The 13551-nt window shown below is 37.9% G+C and overlaps 2 protein-coding genes across 2 annotated transcripts; both read right to left on the bottom strand.

The window, feature by feature from the left end:
* Positions 1-5747: 5747 nt before the first annotated feature.
* On the bottom strand, positions 5748-9886 carry LOC143446058 (myeloid-associated differentiation marker-like protein 2). Its single transcript, XM_076945517.1, has 6 exons — positions 9477-9886; positions 7756-7897; positions 7574-7680; positions 7275-7380; positions 6972-7070; positions 5748-6877 (listed from the first exon to the last, which is right to left on the bottom strand). The coding sequence occupies exons 1-6, from the start codon at positions 9670-9672 to the stop codon at positions 6664-6666; spliced, it is 864 nt and encodes a 287-aa protein (XP_076801632.1). The 5' UTR covers positions 9673-9886; the 3' UTR covers positions 5748-6663.
* A 683-nt stretch (positions 9887-10569) lies between these two features.
* On the bottom strand, positions 10570-13098 carry LOC143447058 (transmembrane emp24 domain-containing protein 7-like). Its single transcript, XM_076946983.1, has 5 exons — positions 12887-13098; positions 12240-12368; positions 12014-12130; positions 11777-11899; positions 10570-11540 (listed from the first exon to the last, which is right to left on the bottom strand). The coding sequence occupies exons 1-5, from the start codon at positions 13043-13045 to the stop codon at positions 11427-11429; spliced, it is 642 nt and encodes a 213-aa protein (XP_076803098.1). The 5' UTR covers positions 13046-13098; the 3' UTR covers positions 10570-11426.
* Between the last annotated feature and the right edge of the window lie 453 nt (positions 13099-13551).

The raw sequence follows: 13551 nt of genomic DNA, 5'->3' as shown, positions 1-13551 counted from the left end.
TTTTTCAGAGTTCTGGGTCAAAATGGCCCCTATCATTATTTTCTACGAATGTATTTGCTTCTTGCGATAAACAATATGTTTTGAAATTATCCCAAAAAAGAAAGAACAATCAGAAACAAAGCAAGTATGCAACAATAGAGTGGTAACTAACAGATACATAATTATAAAATCACAACTTGGAAGGCAATGATAACAGCGTCTTCCACCCCCTTAAAGACTAAAATCGCCCCCCAACTTCAAAAATTGTCACAATTGCCCCCTTGATGGACAATACTGCCCCCTAGGGGGCGATATCGCCCCCGTTGAATAACCCGGGTCTAGACTCTAGAGCAGTGGTTCCCAAACTATTTCAGCTTGTGGCACACTAGAAAAATTATAAAACGCTCGCGGCACACTTACAAGAGAAGAAAAGTAGCTTTAAAAAATTTATTTTCACGTGTTAATGCGATGGATGTGCCTTTTGGATGGACCTGTGCTTATTTATCAGCTATTGAAGCAGTTAGAGCGCTTTTAAGTCACATAGGCTTGTCTGCATGCCTTATTTTAAATATTTATGCAGTTCTTTTCCAAAATTCCACAAAGATTCGCGGCACACCTGAGAATCTGTGGTGGCACACTAGTGTGCCGCGGCACACAGTTTGGGAATCACTGCTCTAGAGTCTAGAATCTACATTTTTATTTACAATGGGTCCCCATCAAAATAAAACATTTCAGTCTGTTTAATGACTCTTTGCTCTAAACTTTAGCATTCTGTTTTGAGATCAAAAGTTCGCTTTAACCATATATGGAGAAAGTTTTGCAGTAGATTTCGGAGACAAGGGCACGCCGCTAGACAGTTTGAAATGGGAATGATCGTGAGAATATCGCCTGAAATAGCCCAATGACATCCAATTCCAGCACGAGAACGAATCCATATAGCGAAGGAAAACCTAGAACTGCGGACCTGCAATTGAGCTGTTATTCCACACGGGCGAAAAATTGAGATGCCACGATTGATTGGCCGTATGCTGCTTCTATTACTTCCGCAGCGCTTCGAGTTGGGCCAACGCAACGTCTTCACAATGAAAGGTCCGTACGAAACATCAAAGAATATCGTTCTGTGTGGGCTGGTTAATGCGGTGATATCATACCCACAGTAACAGGAACGACACCTTCAATTGGCGATTAACCCCTGAACTGGGGTGATTGCGCAACCAATTTAACCGGTCGGGTTCTGAAGCTGACCGAATATCACTTCGTCCATGGCCAGATAGGCGCCTGAGGATTTGACATCGGTCAGGAATCAAACTCGCCGTGAGAAACCAGACTTCGACCAGAGCCAAGTAACGTTTTTGCATGTCGCTTAAAAGTGTCAAGAACTGAAATTCTTGTGCCAAGTAAAAATTTTCTCCCAAATTCTTCCCGGTTAATTCCCGCCGAACCAAGAATAAGCGGCCAAAATTCACTTTCAACAGTCAGACCTATTATGCAATTTTTGTCGCGGCTCATGTAATGAATCGCCGACCTAAAATGGCGCGTAATTGATCTTTGTTGTTGTTGTTTAGTTGATACATGTTGACACAGCAGCTGCTGTCTGTGATCAAAACATCTCTGGCGTATATCCCACAACTGGCATTCATTGCAATGAAAACACTGCTATATTACAAAAAAGGTGCTATACATACATAAATGAATAAAAGTTCAAGCAGCGTTAGTCCAGGCCGAGCAGTAAACGACCAACTAATGGGTGGACTGGTGACAAAGGTGAAGCTTGGTTCGAATTTTCAAGTTTGGCAATTTTGGCTGTTAGATTGAGCCTTTGGGACTTCAGTTTCAACAACTGCGCCTACACGTGTTGCGTTGGGACCGACAAGACAACTGGAAATTATTTGAATGACGTAGATCATTTGTGGACTTGGCCGAAAAAATTATTATTCTTTTATGGTGTTACGTAAAGCAACTGGTTTGTTTAAATTTTTCTTTAATTTTTTCTCGCGCTATGCTTCAGAAGGCGTTTGGTCGAACACATCATAATACGTTTATGTAAGCAAAATTCTAAGAATTGAAAAGTTCAACAAGAAATTTTCCAGCCATAACAGAGTTAACTCTACAAAAGGGAAAAGGAAGTTACCGATATAGCAGGTATTTTGATGGCAACGGTAACAGTTCGGCCTACTTTTACTCTATGCAGCGTGAACACAGAAAGAAATGCCGCTTGTCTTTTCTTAATACCTGACGGACAATGGCTTAGTTAAGCACCATAAGCGTGCAGCAATTACCTGTTCTAAAAACAATACCATAATCGCAATTACCTGTATTGTACTAAAGAGGCAATTTTAGCATCTATTGTAGTTGATGGTTTAATTTCTAAAATTAATTGCTTAGCGTCCAGTGTTTTGGTAAACTAGTCTGACGTTATAATTATCGGTTATTTTATTACAGCTGTACTTTCACGAAACACCGGTGTTAGTGACGTCATAACAGTACTCCCACCTCTTCTCTTCGTTTTTCATTTTCCGGTTTTCTGCTCCTTGCTCGCTGGCCCACAGCAGCAGATGGCAAACGTGCGCCTCCAGACTCTAGAGAATAGAGAGCGATTAATGGAACGCACTTGGAGCAAACTCAACGACAACAACAAACTGACGCGAACGGATCGATTTTTCGGTATTTACACGAAAAAGAGATGATCAAAAGCCCACCCTAGCTATTCTGATGACGCAATTAAGGAAAAAGCAATCCATTTTTATCCCGATGTGCATGTAATGATTTGCTGCACGTTATGAGAAACCGTTTCTTGTGAATGAACCCGTTTCACCTGTCCTTATGAAGATAATGCACTGAGAGAAACCCCTTTTCGAGTTTTGTTTGTAGAAATTCTGTAATATTAATGAAACGTAATTTAAACTTTGAAAAGAGCCGACACGCTGGTTGTGTAAGACAGGTCCACCCGTTGCATACCCATGTAGGAATTATGACGTCATGTCACACTGACACAGCCTATGCTATAAGGCCTACAGCAATGATTTGGCTGGGCAATGAACACGCAAACTGTACAATATACATAACTGTAGTTTGTCAGGTTTTAACACTACCGTTGACCTACTAAGCAAGGAAAATCTTCTTGAAGCAGATTGCGCCGTTGTTTTTTATCTTATTTAAGCTCAAACATTTGTTTGGAAAATCTTGGACAATTAAGGCCATAGAGCAGACCGAATTTCCTACGGGATAATTGTTTCGTAAGTTTTCTTGACGTAAAGCAATTAGTGATGCATTGTTATGTCATTGATTACGTTGATCTATGCGCTGATGAGGTTAGAAAATATTTTACGTCACTGCGCTTGGAGCTTCCGGCAAAACTTTTTCCTGTTTCACGCGAAAAATTGAAAGCGGTTTCTCCATATACACAGCAGCATGCAGTCTTAATGTTGGTCAGTTGTGGCCTGTAGATGTCCAGTGATACATGGAGGTGCAAACATTGTCTCATTCTTTAAAACATTTCATTGTTTGCTTAAAAGGTCACTGGTATTCTAGAAAAGTCAATACAGTTTTTGATTGTGTCACATGCGATGACACGATACATGAAACATAAACATTTTTAAACGTAAACGTAAACAGCAAATTTCCGCTTGGTCCGTTGTTTAGTACATTGAGAAGTCCTTTCATGACGGCCAGTGGAATTTTCCTTGATTTTTTGGAAATGTGCACATTTTTATGAAAAATTTTTGTTAGAAACTGTTAATATCTCTTTTTGAAATATTAAGGATACAAAAGTAATTACAAAAATTGAAATGGTTTCTACAAGAGTTTGAAAAAATTAGCATTTGTCATTCTTGCTTTTTTGACGTGCTTGAAAATTCCATACAAATAGAATAGCAAGGTCAAGGTCAAAGTTCACCATTACTTTTCCTTTGTTATTTTTACAATTGAAATCGTTAATTTGACCCTTTGAAGTTCGATAAGAAGTTTTTGTATAAAAAAATCTTTCGTAAACAGCTGGTGATAGATTTAAGGAATTTGGTAGCAGAATCAAAAAACCACTAATAAATAGGCTGAAAGAACAGGACTGTATTTTGGCAGCTTTTATACTTTACTAAAAATGTACATTCAAATAGTTTCGCTTGTAGGGACAAGTTTTCTTTTATTAACCAAAACCTATAACTCTCATTAGCGACCTTGTCTGATAAAATCTAACCTAACCTTAGTTTGTTTTAATCTTATTCAGTTTAGTTGCCTTTGTTTGTGTTCGACTACCTAACTCGATAAACGCAGTCTGCTGGTTCAGCAGCTACCTCGTGCTGCTTTTTAGAAGGATTGCTTTAGGAAAGCAAAATGTTTTGAAGAAGAAATGCTTTATCGGTTTTATAGGCCTACAAATATTCTACCAGCTCATTTTAAAGCAATACGGGTTTTATATTCGAATTCCGGATATTAATGTGCAAAATATTGCCAACCATAACCTGACTGATTTTTGTACAGAGTGCTGGCTTTTGATTGGGCAACATCTGAGCAAAGTAGACCCGACCACAGTGCTCTTAGAAAGTAAAGGACAAAGAATGGCAATTGGGTGACGCTTAGATTTACTGAGGTTATTCGTGGACCAACAAGAAAACAACAATGCCAGTATACTACAATAGATGGCTTTTGAAGATTATGCAAAACTCTTCGAAAAATGCTGTTCATAGTTCAAAGCAATGTTTCAATTTCCAAACTTCTCATTCATATTCCATAACAATAACGCAGTCAAAAAACGATGAAGCTTACGCAAAAATGTAGTAGACCTACTTATATTCATGTCACTAGTTGCATAGCATCAGCCACGCCATAAAAGTAAGTCAAAATGTGTCAAGTGCTTGCCTTAGACGTCCCATGATAGTCAAGAGTATAGCCAACGTTCGGGCCAATACAAGCGAAATAAATTGGGTTGTTGTAACCAAAAGCCATAATACAGAGACAGTTTCTGCCATTAATGATTGAATACTTTGGCATTGTTTACGACACTGGAACTTTCCAATGAAAACAATCAATTTCCGCAATGACCTAGCTAGAAGGCCAAGCGATTACGTAGTTCATTTCTCATGTGATCGATTTGTGGTCGATGATGTCATCCAATTTCAGGGATGGATATTGCATATTGACGTCACGTTGACGACGACGGGTAAAACGCTGGCGAAATATGAAAATTACTTCTTTTTCTGGAACACGCGATGCAGATGTTTTCGAACGAGGTAATTAAAGGACATTTTTCGTCCAATTGACCAGCGCAAACCTCGTTGGAGATTAACGGGCTTCTGATTTGCGTTCGCAGAAAAACGATTGTGCCTCTGCGTCCCACATTACATTCATTTTGAAAAGCTTGCGTTATAATGGACAAACGAGTAATTAATATATCGCTATAACAACACGACAGACACTTTATGACGTACTACACAGTGCAGTTAAGCGTCTGCCAATGCTTAAATGTTAAAAATAGTCGAACTTTACGCGTAAGCCAACGAATTGCGCAAAGTGGCGCGAATCTAATGTCAGAAAATTTTATAAACAACAAAAGCTCGACCTGTTCATATACACGATTGTCTTTATGTGTGACCCAGTTGAACTCGTGTCGTACATTCTTACTGGAAAAAAAGCTGATTATTTTACACCGAAAAATTTTTCTTATAGTTACGATATATCACTCTTTTACAACCGAGAAAAAATGAACTGATTCAAAAGCTACAAGATTGCTGTTACGTTGTAGCCTTCGCAACAGCTGTGCTTCAGCAATAAAAAACAGTAGCACTTCGATTATATTAATTTAACGACGAATGACTTTTTGTATCTGTACAAAAAAGTTATCCACTAACTTCTACAACAATGAAAAAAGCCATAGAATGAATCCACTGAAAATATCGGACACACTGACCGCACTTTAAAATATTTACAAAATAGAAAATGCGAAAAAATGAAAAAAAACGAGTTCCACGCGATAATAATGATCATGTATCTTCGCTGGAAGCCGAAATGAATTTCAGCGGAAAATTTTTGAGACGCTATATCCGATATTTTTAAAACGTTACATGTCACAGTTGTTATATTTGCTCACGGTTACCATTATAGAAAAGTTATTAATAACTAAGCTGATGTAAAAATAATAAATTTCCAAACACATTTTGCGATGTCACTTGCCATACAAATTTCAGCTGAAAGAAGATAATATGGGTAAGTAGTAAACGTAATGTATTACACGCTCTATAGTCTATAGCGTCATTGTGCGGTAATTATATTTACTCAAACAAACCGAAATTTCTTTAGAATAAACTGAACAGTTTGGAAAACAAAATAGTTGCTACAAAAAGTGTGGCTGATAAAAAGAGAGCTTGCCAAGAACAACCTATAGAAGAGAAACCCCGAACCCACGTGTCATCCTTCACAATAACATGAACATCCCAGATTGATACTAATCTACCTGAATCAATCCAGTATACAAAATACATTTGGATTTACCTTGGGCTGGTATTTTAACCGGGATTAAAAAGTTGTCATTGACAGCTCTTGTCGGGATTCCGTTTGAAAAGGCAAAAGACAGTCGTAACGTTTGACAAATCGTGGCTACATGCAACCATGATGTACAAGGAAGGCGTCCTCCCATCTAATATTGTTTTAACAACGAAAAAAAGTTTTGTTAGAAGTTCTTTGCGCTGGAGTTCACTTGCTGGGTCGATTGAGTAGGGCATCGATGACGTAGAGGATGGCGGTGATAAATCCAAAGATGATTCCTCCTAGTCTCTTCTTACAAGGCTCTTGATCGAAGTCGTGGCACCGCGTGAAAGCGGCAAAGCAGGATGACGCAGTGATGAAGAGGAGGGCGCTGATGATGGACCATCCGAAGTGGAACATGATGAAGAATTTGGACTGTGCTCTGATGAAAAGAAAAACAACCAACACAATTGACAGGTCATGATATGAAAATCACCAACAAGAGCTGTATTGAATGGAACACTTTCTCCACTCACTTGTCCTCAGGCATAAACAATTTAGCGACAAAAATGAGTAGAGTGACACTCCATCCGATGCAGTAAGCCGATAGCGCATACGTCACGCCCACACCGCACCTGTAACAAAGAGGGGAAGAAAACTAATGCAGCATACAAGGCTCTTTTCAAATATTAAAATCAAATTTAATTATATAGTATTGATTTTTAAGCTGTTTAAATAACATAAAACATATCGAGCGCTCAAAATTCGTGGACGGCAATTCATTGGCTTTAATTTTTACCAATGTTTGCAAAATAAAGGTCAAATCAATAAAACCTTACCCGCCCCCGCACCACTTGTAGCCAGAATCAACCAACAAGCTGAAAGACGCCGCCCCACCGACAAGTACTGCCGTTTTGAACCAGCCGCGAAGTGTCGCTATATAACCTACAACGCAAGTAACGACATTTCATATTTGTATACAAATATCATTTGCGTTAAAAGCTCAAATCTTAGTCGGGAAAAAAACAAAAACATTTCAATCAGCTCGAGCCAAGGGACATTCCTGATGAAGTAATGACCTCGGCAAGCGTTTTGGTGTTTAGCGAACTCTAAAATAACATTGTGACGTAAACCTTACCAGTATTGGCGGGAGCATAACCTTTGAGGAAGAAAGCCTCCACCGCGTAAAGAATAAAAGTCGCGAATCCCAGTGCAATACTCCCTGCTTGTTCGCTGCAGTACTTCCTGGAAGACAAAAAAAGAACTTGAGCATGTTTATGATCTGACATTCTGACCTATCCAGTAATTACAAGTACTTACGTATTATTGGACACATTGCAGTTGATATTAATAGCAAAAGTTATCGAAGCCGCAAATACATGGAAGGTGGACAACCAAGCCCAGATAAAGTCAAAACCGATGTAGGTGAAGTTGACACTGCAGTTCATTCCACGAGCCAGGCCTAAGTATGAAAATATTGAAGTTTCAAAGGAAGCGGGCGAACTAGGGTGCGATAGCCAGCATGAAGCTTAATTATACAAATCAAGTCTTTTTGCTTCCACTGCAGTCATTAACTTAAAATAACTTATTTGAGGTTAGATATAATATCGAGCCCCTTCCTCGAGCCCAACGCAGGAAAAATCCAAGCAAAGTAATGTGAGTTGTATTTTGGAATAACTTCGACCATTTTTCGGGAAAAACCTCAAAAATAGGCTTAATAAAATAAATAAGACTCCAAAGTCTTGTAACAAACAAACAAACCATAACGCTTTGAGCTGTTTTTTTGTGTGGTGAGGTTATTCCGGCGTATGTTGGCTTATATGTGCGCCTTACCATATTTATGCCATCTATGCTATTTATTTATCATCATGAGTGAAGACTGCATCACGCAATCTACTCAAATCCTCGATCACAGGCTTTACTCAGGGGACGAGAATATACTTTGTTGTGTCCAAGCTATTGATATTCTGACTTAATTGTAAAACTGACGCTACAACAACTAGATTTGTGGTTTCGTCACGTGCACTCAGGGTTGCCATACCATCATTTTTGTCTAAGAAACATCCTTTTTTCACTTGCGTCCTTATTTTTAGGCCAGAGGCTCCTATTTTGGACATTTCGACACCTTTAGTGTACCATTTTGGACCGAAGAGGTACCAAAATTAAGAACATGCAAATGGTGTCTCCTTTTTTTAGGAACATTGATTCCCTTCTCCTGTTATGCACTTATTCTTCTTTCGTTTCCTAGTCATCTTTATTTTTGAGTCCAGAACGATGGCAACCCTGCGTATACTGAATGAAGGATACGAGTTTGAAGTAAAATTCATCACAGAAACAAGTTATTTGTTTACTTTGTTATTGAAGATCCGTTCGGGCGTAGGCCGTTTTCAGGAACAAACATATAACTAGTAACTACTTTTCTTTTTAACTTACAAGCGTGGATTTCCAAGCGTTTCAAATTAATTCACGTTATGTACAAGTTGCAATAGCTACTTAGCCTACATTGTAACAAACCCATTTTAGCCCTAAATAGGCTTACCATATGTCCCGTTTTAGCCGGGACAGTCCCGGTTAGTCAACCAAAAAATCCCACTTTGGCATTTAGTCAGCCAGCATTGCCCTACACTACACGAATATTAGCATTCCGTGATTGTTCTGTTTAGCCAACTTGCTGAAGAGTGATATCTGATGCTTATTCTTGTTTCGTTGTGTTAAATGTGAAAGTAATTGTTACGTCATTGTAGCGGATAATTGGTCCAGTAGTGGGTTGATTGTTAGCGCATTCACTAGTTCAGTAATAGTAGGCTAGAAGGAAAATAGTAAAATATGAACCATATTTATCTGAGGCTCATTGTTCTGAAGCGTCCCGGTTTTCAATCACAAAAATATGGTATGCCTAGCCATAAATAATGAAGCCTGCATCAAACACCCTTAACCAGCACAACCACATCCACCTACTTTAAATGTAAGCGCAAGGGCATCAAACTAGCCGACGACGCTAAAAAAAAGTAATGATAAGCCGAAAGCGTCTTGTACTTTACCTGTAACATGAAAGAAGTAGAACAACAGAGAGATGCTCCATGAGATTATGTAGGCGGCAAACGCCCATGTCTTAGCGGGCGGTGAACCATAGGCCCCACTGTCGGCGAATAAAGCGAAGGTGGTACAACCAAAAACGAGAACAATTAACTTCAGAAGGCCCTCTTTCGAAATTGCGTACTTGGGACCACTTTCCATATCTGCCTAATTGCTGTATCTAAATTCTGTTGATTTTTGTTTGGTCAACGTATAACCTACCTCGTTTCAATACTTGTTGCCTTACCGTCTCGAAGGGTTCTAACTGTTCGTTACCTACTAAATGTCTTGTGGTCAGAGAAACGTGAGCTTTTTCCCAACGGAGTTTAATACGCCATTAATATCAGAGACATGTACAAGTAATCTCTCTACCGGTTCTTGTTTACTTGACTCACAATATCACGTGGATACATTGCCGTAGCACTGGGACGTATGTACGTTGTAATGTTGACACAACTTGTCGACGTTTGTTGGCAAATATTTCGCCCTTCTTGTAACGATTTGCCAATACGACACACGCACCCGCCCATAAAAGGCATTTGGAATGGTGATGTCTGTAATTTTACAAACACTAACGTTAGTAGCTTATTCAAACAGTGCTCATAAATACGTGCATCCTTATGTACAGAATAACTAAGATATACAGTCACCTCGGTACGGCACCGCCAATGGGGATAAATCTTTTTAACTGATTTAGTTGTAACTATTACCTTACTAAGCCGACTGTAATTTACTTTCAAAATCAAACGTTTTTGAAATGAGTGTAAGTAAGTTTCACATTGGTGCGTTTGCAAGCGATCTGGAACCTAAACCCGTTCGCTTACCGGCAACTGAAGTCGGAAATGGCTTTAGCATTAAGTCATAAATCTCATGCGATGGTTAACTTGTTTCTTTGGAGTTCAAGATGACGTGAGCATTCGTTGTCATGGCATTCGCTTTTGATGAGTCTTAACTATCATACCAAAGCACAAGCCTGTTGTTTTTCAAAAACTCCTCAACAAAGTGCGAACTCATAACACAGAAAAAAACTCAAAATAGTTGTAGTTATTTGCAAAGTAAAACTATTACGTCCAGTTTTATTGTTGTTGAAATATTGCTTCCATATGTTCATGAGGTTATAAGTTCATTGTAGTTTCGACATGAAAACTGAAGACGCAACGCTTCAAGGTGACAACAAAAACTTGAAGGTGCTACAACCAAGAAAAAAATATGCAACTGTTTTTTCACGATTGTTTACACAACACACCAACACTTACTACGGACTACAACACATACGACTTACATCACCATATTAAGGCGACTTAAAAAACAAGCACAATGGCAATAGAGTGTGTAATATGTTTGCTCTGTCAGTTATTTATATCCTTCATAAAAGTTATACATAACATTACAATGTGCAAAATAAAGTAAGTAGCCAAATCCTTTGTTAATAATGCAGTTAATAGATAATTTTTTTTTTTAATTTCCTTTATGTATTCACAGCACGAACAATGCACTAAAATAACCACGTATACAGATCTGGTAGACAATGTAAAAACAATTTTCTATCAATACTCATACCCTATTTGGGATATACAATATCTTACCAGATATTTAAACTGCTAACTAATAAATAGTTATCATCATGCTTCTTGGGAATGAAATAAAATGCAAATTAATGTTCATCAGTTTTAGAACAACCACTTAACCGGCTACTCAGGTATAAATTATGGTTCATTTTTGCCTTTTGGTCGCTTCACACCATTTTAAAAAAAAAACTTTCAAATAATAGAATAAAAATGCTGGCAGCAGCAAAAATATAAATAGGCTTTGTAAAATCAGTGAAAATATTCCTTGAAAATTGTAGCTTAGTTTTTCTCCTTCACACAATGTTGTGTAGCGTACATAGGTTGCAGCTTGTCTTGCAAAAGAAAAACTTATGTAGTTGTTCTCCTCATAGGGGCGTGTTTATTAGCGAAAAAACTTCGAAGAATAAAAACCTGTCCCACCATCGCTGTTATTATAATGAAAAGTTGAATGCAGGACCAGACCTAGAAGAAGATTTAAATATTGTTGAACAACATTGAGCCATATACATAACAAAAACAGATAAGCTCAGGACTTCGTCGAAGAAAAATAGAAGCATTGATCATCACAAGTACAAATGCACACAATAAACAATGCGTTTATGCTTGTGGTGGGATTTGCATTGCTTTTGGAAAACATAGCCACAACCTTTGGCTAGAACTTAGAATTATATAAGATAAAAGATAAGTCAAACTGTCACCTGCACACGAGTGCTTAATGATTCAGCAAATACTCTTCCTTGTGCTTCTCGCAAACGAAAATGTGTTTGTAAATTGAAAACTTCTTTTAAGCGATCGTGAATGGTAACACAGTAGCTCTCCATCTAAGCACAGCAATAATAATTAAAGCCCTATTTTTAGTTCAAAATCAAAAAAATAACAATTCACTAGATGATCCATAACACATAAGCAACACAGGGGAGTGTCTGTGCACAGACCTGAGTTAATGCTGTTGACCGATCCATCGTGTCCAACAAAAGTGCTTCATTGCCAACAGTCAAATCAAAATAAACTATTTTGTGCGAAATCGTAGAAAACTCATTGCCAAAGCAAATCTAAGAAATATTTCACACGTTTTAATGACGAAAGACAAAATAAATAAATGGTAAATACAAAAACATTAAACATCTAATTCTTAATAAACTTTTAAAAGAAGATTTTCACCTTGTAAGGTCCATCCTTCTGAGCATCCCATTCATAAACATCAAATTGCTTTCGTTTCTCCGAATACAATTTCAATTCATCAGGGTCTTCCACGGAGCAGTCGACGTCATATTTTCCACCGCTCACAACCTGCACACATAGAAATATAATAAAATAATACTGAATTCTAACAAACATGGCTTGCAATTGTAAGCACAATGGTCCACACTTGGTAAACACAAATTTGATTGGTGGTGTGGTAATCTTTATTCTCGAACAGAGGAAAGTCTTTGCACGACTTGAACCCGGCAATGATTTCTCATCGCTCAAGCCCCGGTTACCGAGCTAGTCTTAAAGCTAGCTAGCTAGTACCGAGTAAAATTAAAAAGTGTGGTACACCCATAAACGAGATTCATTAGCGCACACAACAAACCTTAAGGGTACATTAGTAATAAACAAATCAGGCAAAGTTGGTTGCTTAAAATCCAATTTTTCAGTAGAATACATAAACAAAAACTTAAGGCATTGATGAACGTCATCACGCCAAAATTTTTGTCTTTGCATGGACGATTTCTCGTCGAAAACTACCATACTTTTCAGTTGGGGTTCTGCAGGCCCAAGGGTTAAATATTCTTTCAAGTCTGAGAAAGAACTTGTTGGAATTATACCTGATATTCAAGAAATGCTTTGGTGTCTTTCTTAATGTCATGAAAGAAGCACTGTTTGGTGTTATCTTCCAGTTCAAATGTCAACTCCATTCCCAAAATATTGGTAAAAAGCAGAATCAAATGAAGGAGCAAAATCACAAATTGCTGTGAAAAATTCATTCTGACGTGGGCAGGTTGCTTTAGTCTAACCTGAAAAACAATACAAATACTTCAGCAGAAAGTTCTGTCGAGACATTTCTGCATATAAAGTAAGAGGTTTACTAGTCTAAAGAAAATATTGAAATGAACAAAATGAAAGTATGGAAATGTTATGTGGACCGCGTACCGGTCTGTAGCCTACCGCAACAACGAAACTACATAACTAGTCCAGTCCTTAACAGCTTTTTGCATAAACTCGTGATTTACACATAAAATACGGTACCGGTATAACTGCCATAAAAGTAAAAACTAAAGGAAAGCTAAAATGCGAGACTTTTTAACTTTTAAACAAAACTGAACTAGCCTAGCAAATACGCAATACCGGACACGTACTAAAGTCAATGTCGATAGAAATCATATTAAAATATTTTTAAGTTTAGCATTTTCTTTCCATCAAACAATTAAGAAGTAATATGCAAAATCTGTACAATAAACAAAGACAAAAACAGGAAAGCCGCCGTACTTAT

Source organism: Clavelina lepadiformis, chromosome 2 (assembly GCF_947623445.1).
Source record: "Clavelina lepadiformis chromosome 2, kaClaLepa1.1, whole genome shotgun sequence".
Taxonomy (NCBI): domain Eukaryota; kingdom Metazoa; phylum Chordata; class Ascidiacea; order Aplousobranchia; family Clavelinidae; genus Clavelina; species Clavelina lepadiformis.
Note: the sequence above shows the minus strand (reverse complement) of the source record. Positions and strands in the feature narration are given on the sequence as shown.

What these genes read in the sequence shown, in the direction of transcription:
- LOC143446058 (XM_076945517.1), bottom strand. Translation starts at nt 9,672, where the DNA reads ATGGAAAGTGGTCCCAAGTACGCAATTTCGAAAGAGGGCCTTCTGAAG. An exon ending in TACAAGTGGTGCGGGGGCGG is followed by an intron (nt 7,071 to 7,274) that starts GTAAGGTTTTAT and finishes TCTTTGTTACAG; the next exon opens with GTGCGGTGTGGGCGTGACGT. An exon ending in TTGTTTATGCCTGAGGACAA is followed by an intron (nt 6,878 to 6,971) that starts GTGAGTGGAGAA and finishes TCTTTTCATCAG; the next exon opens with AGCACAGTCCAAATTCTTCA.
- LOC143447058 (XM_076946983.1), bottom strand. Translation starts at nt 13,045, where the DNA reads ATGAATTTTTCACAGCAATTTGTGATTTTGCTCCTTCATTTGATTCTG. An exon ending in AAGCATTTCTTGAATATCAG is followed by an intron (nt 12,369 to 12,886) that starts GTATAATTCCAA and finishes CTATGTGTGCAG; the next exon opens with GTTGTGAGCGGTGGAAAATA. An exon ending in CATTAAGCACTCGTGTGCAG is followed by an intron (nt 11,541 to 11,776) that starts GTGACAGTTTGA and finishes ATCTTCTTCTAG; the next exon opens with GTCTGGTCCTGCATTCAACT.